This window comes from Aulostomus chinensis, chromosome 13 (genome assembly GCF_037954235.1).
Source record: "Aulostomus chinensis isolate RoL2024-O1b breed Wild chromosome 13, RoL_Achi_v1.0, whole genome shotgun sequence".
Taxonomy (NCBI): Eukaryota; Metazoa; Chordata; class Actinopteri; order Syngnathiformes; family Aulostomidae; genus Aulostomus; species Aulostomus chinensis.
In genome coordinates, this window is record NC_141332.1 from 24,340,004 (window position 1) to 24,362,758 (window position 22,755).

A 22,755-nucleotide genomic window follows, 5' to 3' on the forward strand; every position below is an offset into this window, starting at 1 on the left:
TGCCTCTGTACGCCTGCGGGAAGACAACAACACAAATAAATGATCAAGAAATATTCTTTTGTGGGTTGAAAATAACAGGTTTGTAACTCAAGGATCAAGTATGTGGCAGCATGCACGCATGTACAGGAACAAGTAGGTGTTTCTCACAGATTATCTGAAACTAATAACAGCAAACCAATACATCAGGACATTTCTGATTTCTGATAGCAAAAGGAGAGCATCACAAACGTAGTACAGTGGAAAACGCACAGGGTTCTGCACATTTCAACAGATCTAGACATAAAACTTGTTAAACCACTTATAAATAAGAATAAATTTAATGATGAACTTCATGGCCATGCAACTTATTTCTAGAGGGCATGTTCTCCTGAAGCGTCTCTTATGACTCGGTGTTGCAGGGCCTACACAATACCTCCACTTAATGACCTACAGCTGCACCTTCTATCATTACAGCCTGATCAGAATAATGTTGATTGTATTAGGACCTGCCGCATGCTCAGGATGGTTATGGACAGTATTGCTCCCTCGTGATCTGCTGTTTCCTGTTGTGTTGCGTAGCGTGCGACGTCTCAATCGGTTTTATCTGCTGAACTTACGCTGTAAATGTTTTTTTTCAAGTTTTTATTTGTTTCAGGACATCTGTCAGATGACAACAGCTGAAAATTAGCCAGCAAGCTGAAATCTGTGTTAGCCTTTTGGCCTAATACAGAAATAATTAAAAATAGATATGAAAGTAAAAAAATAAAAAATAAAAAAGACACCGCTATTTTCCCCCCTTATAGTTTCAGCAGAGTTTAGAAGTTCAACAATAATCCAAATGATATTTCATGAGTGCGTCCCCAACCCGAAGGAATGAACCTTCATATAAGAAGCTGTTAACGGTCTTTGGTCATAAAAAATTTAAAGATACTGAATATTGCTGCAAATGAAATATTGGCTGCTGCTCTGTAAAACACTGCTACAGGCCATCAAAAGCCCAAATGGGTTTGAACGCCATCTCCATTCTGAGGTAAGCACTGCTAGTAGAACCTCCATCCAATCTGGCGGCTGCTTTGTGTCGCACAGGCAATTTAACAAAAGACCCTTCGTCTCTTTTGTGGGTGCTTAGATGGTTCAGTAAAAACCTCATTTGAGGAGAAAGCAATAAAACATCTGCCTTGGCTCCAGCGTTGTTGCACAGTCGGCGCAGGTGGGAGAGGAGAAGGGATATTGTCTCTGCCTCGACGCAGTCAAGGTTTGTTTATTATTACTTTTGTTGGTCCTCAGTGATGATGAACAATATTCAGGTAATCAGTATTCAGGCTTTTCCACAGCATGAGGATTTTTATTTTGAGGTGTCACTCATCATCGAGGCCCAGACCCTGCCCACGTGGATTGCGGATCCGAGTTAGATGATTCTCTAAAATGTGAATTTAAAACATTTATCTTACACTTCTTAGCGTTTAGCTTTGCTGATTGGACTGCCGCTTAAAAGTCATCCCAGCCAGATGTTGTGATGTGCAGTGATCCAAATCCAAATGATTTTTGATCAGCGGACTCTCCGTGTAGCGCCACCAGCAGGTCAGAGGTGCGACATCCACATCAACTGTTTGGCTTTCTGTCCACCGCCACTTTAATGTGCCTTCCTGTATGAAGCCTTCAACTGGAGGCTTCTTTGTGTTGCTTAGCAAATATTAGCAAACACCTTGACCAAAATGAACATAGGAACAATGCTGGCTTAACTCAAGCATTTACAAAAAAAAAGGGGGGGTACCATTGCTAATATTAGGGGTGTGGTTATTGGTGCCTGACAGTCGTTTGTGTGGCTGTAATCTAACATTTAGGCTATACTGTGTTACTTTTGTTGTAGATCATAAGATTTGGAGTATTTCCACATATAAGTGATTCCTGATCATGACCCAAACATCTGAATGGTGCATTTTTCAGACTCCTGCATCTTTTTTTTATGACCACACAATCAACAGTATTTGACATCTGGTTCCCTCAAACATCTTTTAAGATTCTGTTGTTTCTTTGTGGCTAATTTTTTCTCGCCTATCGTTAAAAATAAATAAATATGGAAAGATGATTGAGTCAGGTTCTACTTTTTGGTCAAAAATAAATAAACATCATTGTTATAAATTTTGCAGATTTGCATCACATAGATTAATGATTGCATGTGTCCTGATGTGCCCTGATTCGATAACTCAGTGAATTGAGTGCTCATTCTTGTCAACCATCACACGAAAGGCTTCAGCCGACTTTTGAAAAAACACATCGGGGCAGCAAAAAAAGTGCCATCAGGAAACACTGTCTCCCAACTGTGCAAATGAAGAAACTGAGACCGAGCCTGGGAACAATAGACACCCGCACCTGTAGTTTCCATATGGTAATACAATATGTCACAAATAAGACCCTCCTCTTCAGGAGCTTTTGCCATCACTTCACCTAAATCAAGCACTCATTCTCATCAGACAGTCTGAAGCCTTTCAACATGATGGAGACGATCAAATTAAATCAAGGATTCTAAACGAAGCTGCTCGTTATCTTTGAACGAACGTGAGAAGTCCGCAAAGGTGCGCTAAAGTTTGTTTTTTTTAAGTGGGTGCTTCTCTGCAGAAAGTGCTTTGTGTGAATTGAGAATCATCTATCTAGAGGTAAGAGCTTCTATCAAGTCTTTTGCAATAAATCATAAATGAACAAAACTATGGACAACAAGGTCATGGAGTCATGCGTCTGTTTCTGAAAGCGAAGGGCTTTAGCCTTCATTCTCTTTATGCATGTACACAATGCTCCACCTCATTTTCTGAACCTTTAATTTCACTCCAAAAGTTGCCGCATCATAATTCAAAAGAAAAATAATAAGCCATTATTCTAATTATGCAAGTTTCCCATTTTAATTTCCTTTACCAAAACAAACTGTGACATTTAGCCCCTAAGTATAAACACTTTCGTAATTAATTGATTGTAAAAATAAAAAATAAAAAAATCATGTCAGCTCCTCGTGGCCTCCTCTCAAAGAGCCCTAAGTCGCCACCTAGATGGTACACAAGTATGAAAAGGATTCAGTTGACATCTGCAGGCTTTGTTGGTTTGAGATTTGTTGTGCCAAGGATGTCTGTGACTCCTTTTTCCTTCAGGTTTGAAGTTTTAAGTGAGGCAGATCTTGAGGAACTGTTCCCTCTTGAATGTTTGTAAAGACTGACGGGCCAGAGACAAGTCGGATAGGCTCGGTTCAGAGGAGCATGCAGATCAGAGGCTCTGGGGACGGTTATTTGTGATGCGCATTGTTTAAGACCGATCATGCAGTACAGCCACTGACCTTTCAAGAGTCAAGAGACACTTCATTACACAAGCATAAAGTTGGCTTGGGTGCTTCAACTAAACCACATTTATCTGAATAATGATGTGGTGCTGCAACTCTTAAGAACAGTCAGGGGTTCTAACTTTCAGCTGACATTTACTGGAACGCATTTTCATTTATTGGCAAATCCGACAAAAGCAAAGGAATGCTTACCATCCTTTTCACCAATGGGGGGACAAATGTTGTAACTGAAAAGAAGATGGATAAAACTGTAGTTAAAATATAATTGGTTTGAAATGTCATATTCATGCTGTGTCAACACTGAGGAATAAAATCAAGTTCTTCCTCTTACCCGCTGAAGTCTGTCCTCTCCCTCGCTAGTCGGAGCGCTTTACCTTCTGCCCTTCAAAGGTGGCGTTTGTAGGGGCTGCAGCGCCGCAAGTGAAAGCTGATAAGAGGCACTTCCTCCTCACCCACAAGTCGTCTTACCTTTCACTGCCTGTCAGTCAAACACGACATTGTGACCTCATGCAATCAGCTGGCTTTGAGTGACCTTTAAGAAAGTGACAATGGTTAAATGTTTCTCCACATTCAAGCATCCACGGACGATAAACGGTAAAGGCCGTTTCCGGCAAGTTATGGTCCTTCTCACCTGTGTTTGCTTACCTCATATCGAGATACAGTAAGTGCTGCCACAGAGAAAGAACTGATGGAAACACAGAGATCAGACGGAAGTAAAATGATAGAGTTTCAAGTTGACCTTTTCCAGGGTGGGATTATTAGCCCCCCTCCCAACCTCCATCCCGAGAACCAGGCGCTGCCTCCTCTGGCCTCCTTCCTGAAACTGGCTCGGCCTGTTTAGACCCGCCAGGCCCTGCATCTCTGGTTCTGAGCCATGCTAGGTTAGTTAGAAGTTAGGTAGAAATGCTACCTACCTAACTGATTATAGTGTACTTTATTGTTAAGCGTTACAAAATTGAAATGACCATAAACAAATAAATATAAATATACATATACGATTTTTATGATGCAGTGTCAAACAGCCGGGATTCAGGATGCTCAACTGCTCCTTATTTTTACTCCATTTTTACACTGATGCTTGTATGAAAGTATGTTAAATGAGTAATTGGTGCTCTTCTGCTGCTGGTCCACTCAATTGTTGTCTTGTCTCATTATCTGTTTAATTTTGTGCATGATCAAACTTGTGATTAAAGTTTAGCCACAGAAGTTTTTCACAATAAATTCAGCTGCTATAGTGGGTCAGAGTTGGGCGAGCGGTTGCAGTTGAGTGTGAGTGTTACAATTCTGCAAACAAACAAAAACAAACAAACAGTGTGATGTGGGTGAATTCTTTTTCAGTCAATTAAATGAAAGCAGTGATAACTACAATATTCCTCCCGGTTTTAAGAGAAGTACAAGTTTTCAGAGGCATGAGATTTAAAGTAAATGTACACAACACAACATGATGTCAGAAAGTGTTGAATAATTTTAAATTACTTTGCTGTCATCTTCAGGTTTTCACTTCATTTAAACTAATTACCATAGAGTCCCTTTAGTTGGGTTTTTTTCTGCTCTATCGGAGGATGTGTTCCCTAGTGTGTTTAATCTGAGGTGAACATGTCGCACAGACAACATGAGACGGGGCGGAGCCGCTTGACGCCTGATAGGAGGACGCGAAGGGATCAGCAGAGCGGAGCTCCGAGGAGCAGGCTCACATATCATCATTGCTGTCTCCTTCGCCGCAAACCTTAATTAAAGCGAGCGCTGGTGAGAGGATGAGAGAGTGAACACCATCTCGTCAGTGATCCAGTTACGGATGCTCACCGTTTCATCTCACAGCCTCGCAGACTGACATGGAGCCAGTTTCCATTAATCACAAATAAACAAGCGCAGCTAATAACACATTTATCTGATGATATCGACTCTGCGCAACTGAGCCCAGTTTTTCTTCCACCGGCTTCCGGCTGAACACATCACGTAGATCATGAAATATTGTTTTGGATATTTAATATCACAAGTCTCTGAAAAACAGACCACAAGAATTTCACTGCTCTTCGTCTGACGAGTTGGAAAGTATTTGTGTATAAACCATCAAATTAAAATCCTGCAGCATCAGACAACCAATATTATCATTATTCTTCAGGGAATATCAATGTTTGTGCCTGGTTTCTGAGCAAAAGAACTGCAAAAGTTAGAATTTGTTGATGGAAAGAAGATTTATTGTGAACTACTTTAATAATCCAGTTCTTGTTATTGAAACATTTGCAGGTTTCGCACTCTTAAATATCAGAATTTTGTGCTTTTCTGTCATTCATGGCAGAAAATTGAGAGTCTTTAGGTTTTGAGCTGTTAGATGGACAAAAGAAGCTCTCTGTTCAAGTCACTTTGGGCTCAGGGGAATTTTAATAAGCAGGTTTTTTTTTTTTTAAGTTCCAAATGTATTTTACATTTTGGAGACTAAATGCTTCATCGGGTAGTTGTGAAAGGAATCTGTGGATTAAATGACGATGTGAATAACGTTGAGTTACAAGCCAGATCCACGCAGTTCTGGAAACATTTCTCTAAAAGTCAAAAAAGATCACAAAAAGAGTGAGTATTAATCTTTTTTACAAAATAATGAATGTCTGTACCCAATTAAAGTTCAAATGATATTTCAGTTTTGGACCCAAGCTGAGGACCGATATTGAACTTGCAGTCCTGCGAACAATATAATGGTTAGAAATCAAATATTCCCACTTTTAAACCCAGTCCTGCAAGGAAGGTCATTAAAATAACAAGAGAACATTACCCAAAATGACATTTCTGGATCTTCACTGGGATTTTGTTCTTATCTGCTGTCTTACTGTCGACTGGGTTTCTCATTCTACTCCTACATTCACCGGCTCCGAGTTGTGAGTGATGACACCGAGACTGACTTTAGACAGTCTGAAGAGCTGAAAACTACTGGACAACTGATTCTGATCTTTTCAAACCACATTTGGAGGACTTGGAATCAGATTTCGACTGATGCATCTCAGTCTGAAGAATCTGGACACGGATGTAGGATTTCAAAGAAGCTTTTGCAACACTCACAACTTGTTTCTCCTTATCGGCCTTCTTAGGTTGTTGTCTTGTAGACGGGTTGGTTACAACAAATCTGATATCGTCACTGAAGAAAAACCCAGTTTGAACAACAACAAAAAAAAAGGTGTGATAGGAGGAAAAAAAACTGATTAACCTGCAGTCTGAACAAGGTCCTCTCAGGAAACACTGGGCAAATGCATGACTGAAAGTTGGTGGTTTCTTTTAGTCAAATAAATGTTTTACTCTGTGCTTTGGTCATTTTGGTATCTCAGTGTAAATAAAGCATGTCTTCACTGACAGGTAGAGAGCTACTGAAAACCCTCTCAACAGACCCTGTGGTGAGATTGTTTTGTCAAAAATGAACCTCAATGTTTGTTTTGATACGTGAAACCTGAGAATATTTACTTCATCAGACGCCTCCAGACAAACTGCTGACTGCTGCTATAATTGAGATGACACTTTGAAAACGGATTCGCTGTGAGATTTTAATTCACGAGCAGAGCGCCATGGGACAGCCTGGTATACAGAGCTGTGGACAGCTCAATTTGTCGGGCCCTGACTGACAGTAAGCTCCACCATCAATCAGCAGGCCTCCCGGGCTGCCGAGGATGAGCTCTGTTTACTATTGTGCTCCGTTTCAAAAGCACACGTTAGCGGACCTCCGCGACTCCATTTCTACAAGCCGACCTTTGAGGCCTTTGGGAATAAACCCGAAATCACGTCATAATGTTTGAGGAGGTTTAATGGGTCTGATGGAGGATACCTGCCTTTTCAGTTAGCAGTAAAGGGCCAAAATATTGGGTATAACCTGATTATTCAGTGGCGAGTGAATGTGAATGTTTTACTTTAGTCACATTTCATTGTACTTGTTCTTTACTTTTGCATCAAACTGGTAAATTACTTCATGTTCAAAAAGCTGAGTGTGGGTGAGTGAAAATACCAGAGCAAGTCTGATTAAAATGCAAATTATGAGCTAACATATTAGGGCATCATTTTTTTTTTACTTCATAATCTTGAATAACTTTTTAACATTTAAGTTGTAAGCCAATTTGACTTTTGCCCTTCAAAACATTTGAGCCTTCGAAGGTCAAGTTGATTCTGTGACGACTGATTGAACTCTGCAAAGAAATCCATCCATCCATTTGCTACCGATTGTCCTGTTAAGAGTTGCAGGGGGTGGAGCCTATCCCAGCTGCCTTCAGGTGAGAGGCGGGGTTCCCCCTGGACAGGTCACCAGTCCATGGCAGGGCCAACACATATAGACAGACAACCTCTGGCTCTCACAGCCACACCTACAGTCAATTTAGAGTCTGGATCAACCTGGTCCCCTCTTGATGTCTTTGGACTGTGGAACAGGGAGAACATGCAGACTCCACACAGAAAGATCCGTGATGGAGCCGGGGCTCAAACCCGGAACCTTCTTGCTGTGAGGCGACAGTGCTGACCACTGCACCACCGTGCCGCCCTTTTTATTGGGTATTTTTTCAGGTTGTACTGAACACCATATGTCCCATTCTCTATAACGCAACATTTCTTGAATGCTTTGAAGGACTTTATTCAAATTTGGTCCAAATGTCCACTTGGTTTCAATGATTTTAGTGGTCAAAAGTCAAAGGGCATGTGTGCAATATTTGTCCCATCTCAGGAACACCTTTAGGGAATTTCTTCAGAATTTCCATGAGCAAAAACTCAAATGTTTTGGTGTTTCGAGGTCAGTGCCACCTCAGGAGAACCCAATATCTCTGGAACACCTTGAGGAAATGTCTTAAAACACAGTACAACCATTCACTGGGACTAAAGGATGAACTGAAAATATTTGGGGGGGGGGGTTCAAAGGTCAGGGAGGCACCATGATGTGATAATTGTCGTCTATTTATGCATTCTCAGGGGAAAGAAACCCCACTGACAGGTAGCGGGCATGTTTTAAAAAGAGAGCGCTTATGTAAGCGTCAACAAAATCTCTTAATAGTATCAGCAATATCAAAAGTAACTGCTAGGATTGGGAAGAGTCAGCCAGCCTAAATGCTAGCTTACAGTGTGGATTAAACACCTGTCAAGGACCGAGACGATGATTTTATTTGAAGAAATAACTTTCCATTTTTGGGACAAATGTGTTGACTATTAGAGAAAGTGATGGATGCCACCCTCGCATCATTGAAGCGTTAGTGTACCTTATCGAGCTGGAGCTTCCAAAAATTAAATATAAATTCAAATGTGTTGCTGTGGGCTCTGAAATGTATGCAGATTTTTTTTTTTTTTTTACATAGAAACACAAAAACAGCATTAGAGGGGTTAAATAATACCTGTTGATGATTGATGTCCAGTGTTTAGGTCCATTGAATTCCTCGACCCCCCCCCCCCCCCCCCCCCCCAGTAGAAACCTGCTACTGTTTACATCCCTGGAGAAATGTTAACAATACTGAGGCGACACAAACACTCCGTCTCAACCATGGCTGTGTGTGTTATTGTGTCGCTGAACCTGCAAATCAACAGAAGTATAATTAACACACTCCCCTCCAGGCTAAGAGCTTATTGATTCCCCTCAGAACATTCAAACACAGCCTGCCCACTGCTGATTGCATAAACAAAATAAAACACGACTTATAAAGTCACACGCGGAGTGAAAAGTTGAACCCTCTCATGCTCATCAAATGTGTATAGAAACCACTCTGAAATACCGGATAGATCAAACACCACACGCTGGCCAGATCGTGCAGTTGATATTAGCTTTCTTTGTCTCAAGGGTCTCATTTAGATTTTGCCTTGACACCGACAAAAGAGTTCATAAAGCAAGTGGAATACACGGCTCCTTTCATATAATTCATGGGCGACATATCCTCAATATCCCTCCTGCCAATTCACCAATGAGATGAGAGGAGTGCAAATTGCCCTCCTGACTCTATTGCTTTAATCAGCATGAATGAAAATGCATATTTTATATTGGCTTGTCCCTTTTTACTCTGCAATTTAGATGTTTAGCTGTGTAAATTCGGAGGAGAGATCAAAAGAATTCGATCTTGCGTAAATAAAAGAGGTTTAATTACTCAGGACATGGATGAACTCCTGTTTCTGGCTTGTCTGAGCGTAGCGACAAACAGAGGAAGAAAAGGCAAGGATTTCTGCAAATGACACTTTTATCATTTTATCAGAGAATAGAAGCACTTGAGTCCATGACAAGTCATTTTTAGAGTCATTTTCTTACATGCAGGGATCTGCAAGGGTACATTCAAGCACTCCCACAGCCTCAGTCCCGGTAGGGTTTGGCAGGTCCCATTTTTCACATCACATGCTGGAACCCCTGATCCAAGCAAGGCTGTCGGAAGGAGCGTGCAGGGTGCAGCATGGTTTTAGCCAGAGAGTTCCTGAGCTGTTTCATGAGCATCCACAGAAGAAGCAACATCAGCATCAAGAGACCAAGGAGCATCCCCAGGTACAAGCTCAGGTTCCAGCCCCAGTCCAGAGACAGGGGCAGCGAGGTGGACGCCACCAGAAATTTTCTGGGAGCAGGCATGGGGTCAGGTACCCTCCCCGGCTCCTCAAAAATGCTCTGACACACACTTCTCAGGGGTTTAGGAAATGCTGTGTTGTTGCTGTAGGAGCCATTGTATCCAAAAGGATTAGCTATGTCATCATATTCCCATCGGTCTCCATCATTTAATCCTCCAGCTGGTCAGATGTGTGTTGCCACTGCCAGGCAGACTGATCTTTGAGCAGCTCATGCTCCAGAGATAAAATGGGGAATATTTTCCTGCAGCTCAGCTGTGCTTCCTCTCTCCTGTCAGACTGCTTGCACAAAGCCAGCCTCCCCATTTGTCATGAGAGGAGGGGGTGGGGGGTGGGGGGGGGGGGGGCACAGTCTACGCCATTGGCTGCCTTTACTTCATTTTCACAGGAATAAAAAAAATAATCCGTGATAGTGTGTGTGTGGGGGGTCAATCCTGTCATGTACCCATTCGAGACAGAAGGGCAGACGTGTGCTTTACATTTCCATCACTCTTTAAGCTCAGATTTGAGGGAAGATGATTTCAGAATCCCCAGCATCACCTGGGTAATGTAACTATGCAACATTTGCAGTGTCTCCCTTGAATTTCAAGTACCGCTTTTCAGCATTTGACTCACGCTTAGGGATCCTTCAAAGGTGTCTCTTCTCTTTTGTCATGGATGTAGGTTCCTCTCTCCAACACAGGCCCTCCACAAGAAGCAATGCAAGTTTTCTTAAACCCTCAAATGCACGGTCAAGGATCATTACATCAGAGGATCCACAGGTTTCCCTTTTGTAATGTTTGTTGCAGCTCTTACAAATTTTTCATTCCATTGTCAAACCAAAAATTTCCACAGCAAGGAAAAGCTGACCACACGGCTACAGATTGCATGAAACATCTGTCCTGATGTGTGAAATCAAGAGAAAACCTTGTCAACGTGCACTCAAGGACATTTCACTAGACAAGTTACACAATTCCCTATAACATTAAACTAAATCAAGAGTCTTCCTAGGCTGGTACAAATACACACTATTACTCCAAAAAGTAAAACTAGTCAATTCTTTCACAGCCTATTTAAGACGATTCAAGCACAGCGACTAATGGATGGCAGTCATTTAGTGTAAGAGTTTAAAGACATTGGAGTGGAAGAATCAGAAATGTAGGCTTCATGAGTTAAGAGTAACTCCTTTAACTGCATGTCTGATTTCCATAGGTTTGAGTCACCCCTTGTATTTCAGCCCTTTAGGGTATTCAAAAACCCTTGTATGCTTAGTTTAGCATGTCACTTAATTAAATTCAATGGCTATACATGACTAGTTAAAAAAAAAATAAATCCTGGTTTAGCTTTTAAGTGAGAATTATAAAGTGGCAGTTCAGGAGAGCTTTAATTGGGCCCAGTGAAATGAAAGCAGATTGCCAGCCCAGTAAGAATGTTCACGTAGACATGCTGAACCTCTTAAACCTTCCTCCAAGGCACCTGATACTGAGACCAAATCTGGTCCTCTACTGCCCCTGTGAGTCCAATCTGACAAAAGATATGGGAAGTCTTAGTTTTCAATGAATTTTATTTACAAGAGCCTTATTGTACAGTGCAGAAGTTACTGTTGAGGATGTTGACTGGCAGAACCCCAGGTTAATGAGACAGCTGACTCCATGACAGACAAACATTTTTAATCCATTTCCCACGAGGGCAAATATTTGAAGGTAGTGCCTTTCAAACACAAAAATGAGGACAGCTGCTTGATCTACAGAACTCTCCTTTAGCGGTAAAAGCCACTAAAAACGTTGGAGTACATTCAGAGGTCTGACTTGAGGCACTGCAGATCCCAGCAGCAGTTACGGCGTGGTGAAAGACCTACATTTGTCTGATTTAAAACTATTAAAACTGCTTGATCAACTCTTGTCAGCATGAATGTCAGAATATATAAAAAAAGAATTAAAATGACAAATATTTGCTCTACTCTGAGAAGAGCAAGCCATGTTTCTTGTGGCACATCATATAAAAAAAGACTAACAATGGGGTAGAAATCAACATGGACGAGACGGTTACTTCAGCAGCAGTTTAGATGGAGCTTCAATGAGGGATACTTCATGGTACCTGGAAGAGAAAAATGCAGTCTTTTAGTACAATCCCAGGTGCAGTCGAGTGTCAAATCTTGACAGCATTTCACCACCCGGAAGAAGAAGAATTCTTTCCAAAAAAAAAAAAAAAAATATAATCACAATTTGTGAACGCACAAAAACTGACATTTCCCCCTGCAGGAAATCTTGGGACCTCCTGAGTAGAAGAAGACCCCTCATTTAGCTTATGGAGGTCCTATCGAGTCCAAGTCAACCTATTCACATGCATGAACAGCAGGTACAGTTGCTCTTAATTTAAGCCATGCACTGGAAAGATTGGGTTTTGCTTTAAGCTATTAAAAAAAAAAAAAACACATTTTTATTCCAAGGTTGAGTTGCATTCTAATGAAGCTTAGATAACTTAAGGTAAACTTCCGGGTGTGGTAACAGAGTTGAAGGACAGTTTGCTGAAGTGAGCTACAGATGCAACCACAGTCACGTCTGTACTTACTTGGGTCCCTTGTACTTCTCCCTGACAGACTGCTGAGCGTGTTGAGCAGCACCGAGGTACATTTGGTGAAGATCCCCAACACACGGCATCAAGTCTTCCAGGGTGTAGCTGGTAAACTCCATCAAGGATTTCGGCTGGAGGGCACAAGTCGCAAGTGTCACAGAAACCCGCCCTTTTCACTCGGAGAGTGCTGGTTACAACTGATAATATTCCAGTGTCACTGGGTGGGATAGGGATTGTAAAAGCCAAGCCAAAAGGCCAGATTCAACACAAGTGTTTGTATTACAGCTACATGCCACTGAATGAGTCAAGGTCAGGCAGACAGGTGTCAAAAAAACATGCAGGTTGCTAGCATTTCCCCATATTGAATGCTGATTTCTCACATGTAGCCTGGCAGGTTAAAACCAGGGTGCACAAAGTTTAACTGCATTTGCAGGTACCAAGCATCCCTCAAGTTTAAGCTTTGTAAAGTCACTTTATAAAACCAAGTTACTCAAACCTACCCATGAGCCACCAGTCACCATGTTGTTCGCCAGCACGTAGGCAGCAGCGGCGGTCTGTGAGGGCAGGTACTTCAGGAAGGGATCCGAGTCAACCAGACTGAGCTCGCCAAGATACTGAGAACACAGGGCTGAGTTAGCGTATCGCTGGCTGCCACCAGCGTTCATAGTAGTTAAATGTGGTGCCACAGGCTCACCATTGCCAGGCTCTCCACCTGTTTGCCAACAGCCTGATGGAGGAAGTACTGAGTGAGAAACTGGTTGATTGTTGGTGCGGCCAGATCAAAGGAGAGCACTTTCAGCACCAGATGCTCCATTCTTAACACTTGCTTCTTGGTGTAGGTGTCATCTGTGATGTAAACAAATTCCGCCACCTCGGGGGGGTAGATTTCTTCAAATTTCCTGCAATTCAAAAAAAGGATGACGTTTAGACAGAAAGCCAGTTTCTCTGAGTTTTACCAAAACAAATTACACTTACGAAGCCAGCAGCATGGCAGCAGTTCCAACCAGTTGGAGCTTGCCCCTCAGGACAGACATGGAGGAAAGGAACCGGTCGATGTAGTTGACAGCCAGATAGAGAGTTTCATTCTGGAGCTTGTACTCTTCGCCAACCTCGACCAGCCAGTCCACTAGAATGGCCCTCATGCTGTTAGTGATGTCAGGTTGTTTCTTCATGTAGCCGGCTTTAGGCCTGCTCTTCACCTTCCCAGCAAAACATCCGTGTTAGTGAGCAGCACTTTTAAGATCTTGTCCCAGTATATTTCATTCGACACTTTGGTCTTCCATAGACAGCTTATTCAGAAGACTGGTAGTGATGAAGTGTTTTACTGCTTTAACACCCTAAAGCACCCTGGGATCTTAAGTGTGCCATTTCAACAAAAGACCTCGATTTCAGGAGAAAGCCTCACCTCCATTTCCCTCAGATACGTGTGAATCTCAGCTGCATATTCAGGCACATCATTTACGTCGGCAGGCTTCTCCTCACCCTCGACCACAGACATGTCCATGGGAGAGTCTGCATGAAGAAGAAATTTTGCCATTTAGGGAAGGGAAAGCAAACACGCTGTCAAATCAGCATCAGTAGGTGCTCGGGTATTAATTTTTAGTACTCATAACCTACCGAAACTGACATCCATAGCCGATGGAACATCAATACTGGCCAAGGGCTGTCGAAGACGTGCCACAGCATGGTTGATTTTCAGGGGAGACTCTTCAGGGATGACGGACTTTACTCTGACAGCTTCCACCGTCTGTTTCTTGCTGCAAGCACCGTCAGGCTCATCCACATGGATCTGGAAGGATGGCTGTTTGAAGGATGCTTTCTCAAAGGAGACTTTTCCTGAATCTCCATTTTTACAAGAAAGCAGCTGTGACGATTCCTAGAACACAGCAAGACATTACAAGAATGTAATGAGGAAATAGAATCAAGGAGTCAAACTGTACAAGGAAGCCTTACTGACAGTGAGTTATAAGTGCTAGCCAAGTTGATTGATTGAGCACCTGAAGCATTACACTTGACAAAAAGTCATCGGGTTAGTGTTGCCTCTTTGAATGCAATATAAACTTAGCGCTTCAGTTATTGTTAAAATGGCGGACGACCTGAATGAGCTTAACTGTAGCTTTAGCTGCGTTAGTTCAAATCCAGACGTTCATAATTATAAAACGTTAAACTCCATGTGAAAATGTGAGATGGGAGCAACGAGGGGGAAGTAGTAACGTTAGCTTGTGGGGTCATAACTGAAACGTGTTGCCCTCCAAAACCTACAATAGCGCTTCATCGGCATTAGCCGAGGCTAGTTAGCTTCCCTGACCCACCTGTTTCGTTCCGCGCTGGTTCTGAGTTTTGCTCCGCTGGTTGTTCTGCAGGGCTCCCAACACGGTTCTGTTAGCAGCTTGTTTTGGTGGAAGGTTTTCTTGGTTTTCGGATGCAGCCGGCCGGGACTTCAGCGAGCCCCTCAGTCTTGACAGCATATTTTCTTGGTTGTGATGGTCACTATTAGCCGCACTTGCCTGTCCCCTGTTAGCTCCTGACATCTTTCTCTTTGTGAATAATAGCCCACCCTTTCTGCACCTAACTACCAATAAATGCAGCTGTGCTGTGTGCTCTTGTATGAGAAAGATAAGTTTGTTTATGTATATAAAAAAGAGATCAAGCAAGGAGCACTATACGCGAGGTTAGCCTTACTACTTCCGTGCAGAGGAGGAGAAAAACCGATAACAAGCAAAATCAAGCAGAAGAGGCGACAGTGAGACTTGAGGGTGCAGGACTAAACAGACCAAAAACACACAACTGGTGGGAAAATGCGAAGTTACGTCGCCATAGTGCCTACCGACCTGCAGACAAGGGGGCTAACCTCGGTCCATTTAGACACAAACATGTAGTAGTGTTGCCTTCTCTCAGTTCAAGTAGCCCGCGAGGATTGAAACGGACCAATCACAAGCAACCTGCTAGTGACGTAATAAACCTACGGAAGCTGAGAGAGTACAATCATCGTAAAATTACAAATTTAAAACCGGTGTGACATATTCGTGTACATAAACGCCACACGCAGTGAGGAATATACATGGATAATAACCAGTAAACGAACTCCAGGGTACAATTGTTTGATTATTTTTTAATATTCGCTTATTTGTATCCCACCATTAGAATGGAGGACCTGTACTCCCTCCCTCACAATATTAATTTCAATGCTAAAATATAACTTTTGTTTTAGACTTGCATGTTTCCAGAAACGTTGTTTGCACTTCCCTATATTGAGGCTATCCCATTTACAATACATTTGAGGGGCAATATATAATATATAATACAAGACCACCACCCACTACATTTTCTTGTACCTTTCTTAGTGTGAGCAGAAGCTGAAAAATACTTCAGTAAATGAGCTGCTGTTGTATTGAATTGAATTGGACTGTATGCACTAAAAGTTGCAGGGAATCTATGCTCTGTATATAAACTCTGTAATGCTGTCAAATTAAATCAATAAAGAAAAGGCATGTTTGTATTGTGTGATTTAGTTTCATATAATAGTAATACCTACAAGGCCCAGCAAGAATAAGTCTACTAGAAATGAATCAGTTTCTCATTCAATGTTTTGTGAATGTAATCACTTAATAAACACTTCACCATGTTTTGTGTGGTCCTTGATCCATTTACTTCATTGAAAATTTTCAATTTCAGCATCATTTTTTGGATGCAACTACTCACCAGCCCCCCCATGATGACATGGTCTTCAAGTGTCAATATAATTAAGCCCTTATTTCATTTTTTTTTTAAATGAGCAAAACATTGGCAACTACAAAAGCTCTATTACACCACATTAGTTATAAAACCATACAGTCCTTCTGCGTTTAGCTGTCTCACAAAACTCTGACATTAAAAAAGGACAGAAAGGATCCTTCATTGTTCACTGTGGTTTATTCACCACACTAGTTTTCACATGCCATAGAAATGTGATAAATATTTCAATATAATAACCTATAGAGTAACAGTATCTACATGACATGACACTGACATCATTGATCACTATAACAAAATAAAACTGTTGTATTTACAATACAAAAATATCGCAAAGACAAAGGTAACTACATGATATTACGACTCATTGAAAAATTCTAACAGGGAGTTCAAATCGTAATTGTCCAGAATCTCCAGCAATGAGGACACCTTGGTTTTCACGTTCTGTCCTTTGAACTTGAATTTATCGATGAAGAGGTCCGTAATCATACCTACAAGAAGAGAAAAATCAGTTACTGCGGTCAACAATCTCTGACATCATGAAATTAGAGCTAAATATAAGAAATATAGAAATTAGTAAAAAAAAAAAAAAACGAAACCCGGATTTGTCAAAATGGAGACATTAGTGAATACGTTCAACTGACATCTGACCACTTCTACTGTAACTGACAGCATCAAGAAATCAACAGTTGGGAGCGTCTCTGGTTAAAATCATGACATGTGTCACCGTAAAGCCTCTCAAGGTGCGCTGGCTGTTTCTTGTACTCCTCCAGGAGACTCGCGGACTCATCCAAGATGCTCCGATACTCAGCGATGAGAAAGTCGGCGTTCCCCTCGTGAACCTGAAGTTCCTACAAATCGGACAGGAGATGGGTTGGAGGAAAGGAAGGGTGGAACATTTTTAACTGCCTTGAGAGAACTTCAACTAACAGAGGCTTCATGGAGGGGAACAGGAAGAAGACTGTGGAAGAGGGACATTTCAGCTTCAACGCTGAGTTTTACACAATACCAACACTCACCTTAAGCGCATCAATAAGCTGAACTTTTCTAGCCAACAACAACTGGTACTCCAGTTTTGGATGGATCATCTTGAGGGTGTGGCTCACAGAGTCATCACTGATGTCTGAATGATTAAAATAAAGGGTTGTATGAAGAGCAGCACATCCTGTCAGCAGGAATGAAACTGAATCTTACACCTGAAACCCACCATATGAAATGTTGAGATTGATTTTCCGTTTGGTAGCCTCTTTAGAGAGAACATCGCTCAGTATGGAGATGGTAGAGATGTTGTCGGACTTGAAGTGACCCTCGCCTTTGCTAAAATTCCAAAGGAGGAATCAAGAGCGTTTCAAATGATCTGAGTAAATATATAGCATGTAAAACAGATGCATTTTTTCTGACAGTATTCCACAGAGGACAATGGTAACCTGCTCATTGGCTGTTAATATCTTTAAAGAACATTCAAGTTCTGAGAGTCAAGAGTCGTTCTTGTGTGTCTTTTACCAGTAGGTGGCTTCGAGCTGTGTACTGAGGAAAGTGTTATGGAAGTAGAAGGTGATGCTCTCCCCTGCTGGGGTTTTCTCTGGCACCTCTGGCAAACAGAAAACCACCCAAGAGTGGATCTCTGCAAAGCTGAACTGTCCCACCAGACTGAGCCTGTTCATGGGCCTGTGGCACACACAGCATCAAACCAAGACCAGCGTCATATTCCTCATAAGGCAGTATCACACTCCAAACACATGAGGAAATCATTCAATATTTCATCTTCATGCAAAAAAAAACTTCTGAGTTCCAAGCAAAGTGCTAATAATCCTTCTTATTTAAAAATTTGTTGCACTACATGGTGTAATTACTTTACAGTGATGAGAGAAGATATAATCAATCAGCTTTTACATTATAATCATGTTGTAGTGGCTGTTTTATGAATGAATAAAATCAATGTAAAGCCAGTCCACTCAATTAGATGCTACTTTTACTTTGAACAAATCTGGGTTGTAGGACACCAGTTCAGCTGGACTGCCATAAAACTGATTTTGGCTCTTGAATTTTTGCATTTGAGTTGCAAATAACAAAATGAAACACAGCTGTTGTCCTCACCTGTCCTGGTCTATGCTGTGTGTTCGCTGGTGCAGAGACAGAGGCTTGATCTGGTACTGGCGAACCTGGCAAGTCTTGGGTTGTAGTCTGGGGGTGACATAAGCCTGCAGGGTGCCATACTGGCCCTCGATGGACCGCACCTGCAGCAGCGTAGCACACAGAGGATGAACATTACTCTTCTGTAGTCTATCATAGTACAAGTAGCTCATAGAATCCACAGGAAGCTTTACACTGTGATTACAGGAAGCATTGATGTATTGAGTAAAAGATGCCGTTGAGTATTACCTCAAACCATTCAGGCAAATCTGTCTTATCTTAACACCAATTTGTGTATTGATTAAATCAAGTTTGGTGTATTATCTCAAAATAGAGCTTCAGTGTCTCATTTGAGAGCGTCAAACAACACTCCTCATGCTGGTGTTTAAGGTCTGGTCATCGTCTCCATGGACCAAACCACATTCAATCTAATCTTGATTGTATCTATTCACAAATTGAATATTTTTCAGTGAAATATTCATGTTATTTTTCTTGTTGTATTGTGTTTGCTTCAGGAAGTTGGCCTGGAGAAGATGTATTTTATAAAGCTAATAATCCCTTATCATAATATCCGTTTCTAAAACACAAGAGGGCGCTGACGGCCCAGTGGTCAAGACCAGAAGACTAAATCCAACCTTGTAAAACATATTCCAAAAGTGTTACCTTTAACTCAAGTCTGGTAGTGTTGGCCTGACATCTGTATGTGGCCAGGAGAAAGTTCCCGTTCGGCTGCTGGAAAAAGTGCAAGACAGTCATTGAAGGATTACAGAGTTTATATTTGTACTCTGTGAGGAAAAGTTTGTCACAGCTCACCTCTGAGTCACACTCACTGAAACTGACAACAGCTGAGTTCTTATCCACGTCCAGAAGGTCAATGGGAACGTCGCTCTGCGTTGGAGAAGAGGATCAGTTCAGGTTTAAATCACAAATTCCACAGCGGCCAGATTCAGTCGGGAGGGGGATTAAACTGCTGTGAGTACCTGCAGCAGCAGATTGTCGATGGCAGTCTGCACCTCCAGGGTGAGGCTGTAGCTGGCATCATCCTGGCAGAGGGTGAACTTGTCATTTATGCTGAACACAGGCACAGCAGAGACAGCTGTGCTGGACTGAGAGGTCTGCTGGTATTGCTCACGGCCCTGCAGGACTTTGACCTGCAGCTGCTCCAGCTCCGCCCTGGACAGGAACAATTACACTGACCTGAAGAACAACTTGGTTTTGTTCTGGAATCATGACACAGCATGTCAAACACCTCAATGGAAGGACACTGTTCAAGAATGAGAACAAGTTCTCTGCTTGTACCTTAGCGCTTCCACTTTGGACTGGGTCTCTTTACTCATCCTGACCTCATCTCCAGGGCCCGCTTCGGCCTTTTGGGGCTCACTGGTCAAACCAGTCACCCACCCTGGATGAAACAATAAAGAATGTAAATGTCATATTTCATCTTTATGTTACTGCAGGCAGGACTACAGACACATCTCCATCTCTACAGGAAAGGTGGAGGCATGTTGCTCTGGAGGGTTCTAACACATTTTTATAAACCAATAATTTCGATAATTTGCCATGCCTCTGAGGAAAGATTACAAGATCATACGTTCTCTGATATGTCGGTTTATTACGCATGACAAATAAACACAAATCCATGCAGGAAATTACCAGTATATGTTCTAGTAAAATGAATGGCAAGGTTTGTGGTCTGATCCAACATGAACGTACTATGCTAGCATCTGATGCTCATGTCCATAACTTCACTGGCTTTATCAAAAACAACAACAACAACAACAACAACAACAACAACAACACTTCGGGCCTTGAAGCTAGTATCTGCAAATTCCATGATTTTTCCAGATGTTTCATGTCTGTCTGAACCCTGTCTAGACAGTGTTGGGTAACATGTGATTTATGTAACCTGTATAGGTGGCAGTCAAGACTTCATCATAGGACTCCTTCCCCACACAGCCTCCCTGGATGGAGGTCACGCTCTCTGACAACACCTGTAGCCCGCAAAGAAAATATTTATTAACCACCAGCAATGAGTGACCTGTCACTGATTTAATATTTAATTCACTGGGGTCAAAAATAATGTGGTCCAGCATGAATAATTGGCTTTCAGATAAACGGCACTGAAGAACAATCTGAAATGGTTTCAGGATACAAACAGAAATGAGTTCTGTCTGAATCTGTGGCAAAATATAGCAAGAAAAAGTTGTAAAACAATAATAACTCACGTGCTCAAAGCGTAACGTGGGCTCATTTGCACTGTCGAACCCGTAAACTTCCACCGTTCCGTCATCTCTGCCCACCAGGATGTCATTCACTCCATCTCCGATTATATCGTAGGTGTCAATGCAAAGAATCCCTGATCAGAGACAAGAGTGTCACGCTGCTATACAATACTGTGGGACTGGCCACAGATTTATGTGTAGACTGGGTGGACACACCAAAGGATGACGTCAGTGGCAGTGGAGACAGAATCCTACAACGATTTAACTAAAAACACTCAACAGGTAGAGCTGTAAATGTAAAACAGTTTGTTTATACCTCCTTTCTTTTTCTCATTGTCAATCTCCCACTTGGTTGCAGCTGTGCTCTCACCAATCTGCATTAGACCAATTTTTCCATCTGTAGTTCCATAGAGGATTTCCTCTCCTGCGGATGATAATTCACACCCTCTCAGATGTATTCAGGCTCATGTATCATCCTGCTCGTCAAATTTCATGTGCAATTAAGTGATGGTTACTCGGTTTGATCTTGTTAAATGGTCGCATGTACCGCGATGAATGCTGAAGTAAAAGTGTTCTGAGAGCGAAGGGAAAAAACATGAACAAGGAAGCAGTTAACACGTACCGTTTACTACCCAACAGTCATGTCTCGCCTACAGGCAGACAACAACAACAACAGTAGTTTACTTACCTCCATCTTTGTTGTACAGTTCCAGGACAGACGGAGGACCAGCGACCTCTATGTCATAGGCAAGTTCAGATCCCTACGGAGTTAAAACACAGTGGCACTTTCATTTGCTTGACTTGATTTGTCTGATAATCAGATTAAAAAATATGGGCGCCTCGGCTGACCTGTAAGACCCTGAGAACCCGATCCTGGCAAGCCAAGACTGGGACGAGCCGAGTGAGGTTCTCTGAGGACAAACATGCGATGTCATTGATCTTGTCTCCAGAGAGGTAGTAGTCCTGGTCCTTGCAGTCACAGTAGTGGTTATAGATGTAACTCGCACACACAAAAAGGTCAGCGCCTGAGACGTGCCTACAAAAGAGGTGACCGACATGTCATCTGTGTGGGTCTCTACTGGTTTATCAGTGTATCAAGAAAAGAGCTTCCTACATGGCGTTAATGCTCTCTGTGAGGTTTGCTTCAAAGGTGAGGAACTGTTTCCCTTTCTTGGTGAATCCTCGGACCTGAGAACCAGAACAGATGAAGACCTTCTCCTGTGGAGTTCCCACAGCTCCCCCCAGGTCCATTCTGGTTATTTTCTGTCCTGGAAGAGTTTTAAACACAGGCTGCAACACATAATTTATTGATATTAGAAATAAGTTCCATGCACTGTTCAATGAGTGAGAAGTCTGAACCTGAACAAGAAACTCACCACTGCTTCGCCTCTCTTCATTCCAAAACACATCAGAATGCCATCGTGATCAGCGATAGCAACCTGCAAAACAGGTAACGTTGCATGAGGCTGTATGATCAACAAACCCCCTCAGTTATGTTGCATTCTATAATATGCTCTTATTTAAGCATTAATAGATCGATAACACCTTCTGCGTTGCCTTTTTCCCAACGGCTGGGAGCAGCCTCATGGTCTTCTGCGATGTTACACCAACCTTTGACGACACAGCAGAGGGGAAATATAAAAATCCTATTATAATTTAACATCATGTGGAAAACAAATCCCAGGTCAGCATTAAAGAGCAACATTAGACTCGTGAACCAACAGCTGGGGAGAGAGTTACCTGAAGATAATCGACTCGGTTTAGATGAATCTCCATCGTCTTTCTCAGGTGGAAGTCTGGTCTCGAGGGGGAGAACGGCGTAAATCTTCCCGGTCACGTTAATTGATCCGCTTACAGAGCAGCAGTCGGCTGTCATTCGCGACTTGTCCCCAACATTTTCACCAGAATGAGAAATTTAGACTGGAAAGAGAGGCAGGGATTATCCAAGGAAGGAGATTAGCCCGACGTGCTAAGGTTTGCTAGCAAGCTAAGTTAATTAGCTAACACGATTTATTCTCCCGACAGACGGCTGCTTTAGAGAAAATAGAAGAACGCTTCAACTCGACCGGGCGAATTTAAAAAAAGTTTGCATTCATTGCGTATGGCAAAACGTAACTAAACTCCAACTTTGGCACGAATAACTGGTTTAAACTCTCGCCGTAACGATTCAAGCCGATGGACTCACTGACATTGTTGCCACAGCAACGATGGTGCCTGCCACAAGCTATGAGCTGATTGGAGGAGAATGACAGTCAGTTAATGAAG

General features: G+C 42.2%; 2 protein-coding genes across 3 annotated transcripts; both read right to left on the minus strand.

Moving 5' to 3' along the window:
• Positions 1-11,375: 11,375 nt before the first annotated feature.
• Positions 11,376-15,288, minus strand: ccna2 (cyclin A2). The gene is made up of 8 exons (XM_086222251.1): positions 14,716-15,288; positions 14,021-14,279; positions 13,809-13,915; positions 13,379-13,602; positions 13,098-13,302; positions 12,904-13,017; positions 12,401-12,534; positions 11,376-11,926 (listed from the first exon to the last, which is right to left on the minus strand). The coding sequence occupies exons 1-8, from the start codon at positions 14,932-14,934 to the stop codon at positions 11,875-11,877; spliced, it is 1,314 nt and encodes a 437-aa protein (XP_086078377.1). The 5' UTR covers positions 14,935-15,288; the 3' UTR covers positions 11,376-11,874.
• Positions 15,289-16,027: 739 nt separating this feature from the next.
• On the minus strand, positions 16,028-22,699 carry bbs7 (Bardet-Biedl syndrome 7). 2 transcript variants are annotated; one of them, XM_086222731.1, is made up of 19 exons: positions 22,231-22,699; positions 22,036-22,101; positions 21,867-21,929; positions 21,605-21,780; positions 21,340-21,526; positions 21,179-21,251; positions 20,807-20,914; positions 20,494-20,624; positions 20,175-20,259; positions 19,568-19,670; positions 19,249-19,441; positions 19,082-19,156; positions 18,932-18,997; positions 18,233-18,372; positions 17,639-17,803; positions 17,343-17,452; positions 17,155-17,258; positions 16,863-16,986; positions 16,028-16,626 (listed from the first exon to the last, which is right to left on the minus strand). In XM_086222731.1, the coding sequence occupies exons 1-19, from the start codon at positions 22,264-22,266 to the stop codon at positions 16,493-16,495; spliced, it is 2,139 nt and encodes a 712-aa protein (XP_086078857.1). In that variant the 5' UTR covers positions 22,267-22,699; the 3' UTR covers positions 16,028-16,492. The 2 variants fall into 2 exon arrangements, with proteins under 2 accessions (XP_086078857.1, XP_086078856.1); XM_086222730.1 differs by having other exon boundaries at positions 16,030-16,626; positions 18,932-19,000.
• Positions 22,700-22,755: the final 56 nt, after the last annotated feature.

Coding starts and splice junctions, on each gene's coding strand:
- ccna2 (XM_086222251.1), bottom strand. CDS start 14,934: ATGTCAGGAGCTAACAGGGGACAGGCAAGTGCGGCTAATAGTGACCAT. Junction 13,303..13,378: donor GCTGCCATGCTGCTGGCTTC/GTAAGTGTAATT, acceptor TTTGAATTGCAG/GAAATTTGAAGAAATCTACC. Junction 11,927..12,400: donor GAGAAGTACAAGGGACCCAA/GTAAGTACAGAC, acceptor TTTCTCTTCCAG/GTACCATGAAGTATCCCTCA.
- bbs7 (XM_086222730.1), bottom strand. CDS start 22,266: ATGGAGATTCATCTAAACCGAGTCGATTATCTTCAG. Junction 17,453..17,638: donor CAGCTCGAAGCCACCTACTG/GTAAAAGACACA, acceptor TTGGAATTTTAG/CAAAGGCGAGGGTCACTTCA. Junction 16,627..16,862: donor GCACCTTGAGAGGCTTTACG/GTGACACATGTC, acceptor CTCTTCTTGTAG/GTATGATTACGGACCTCTTC.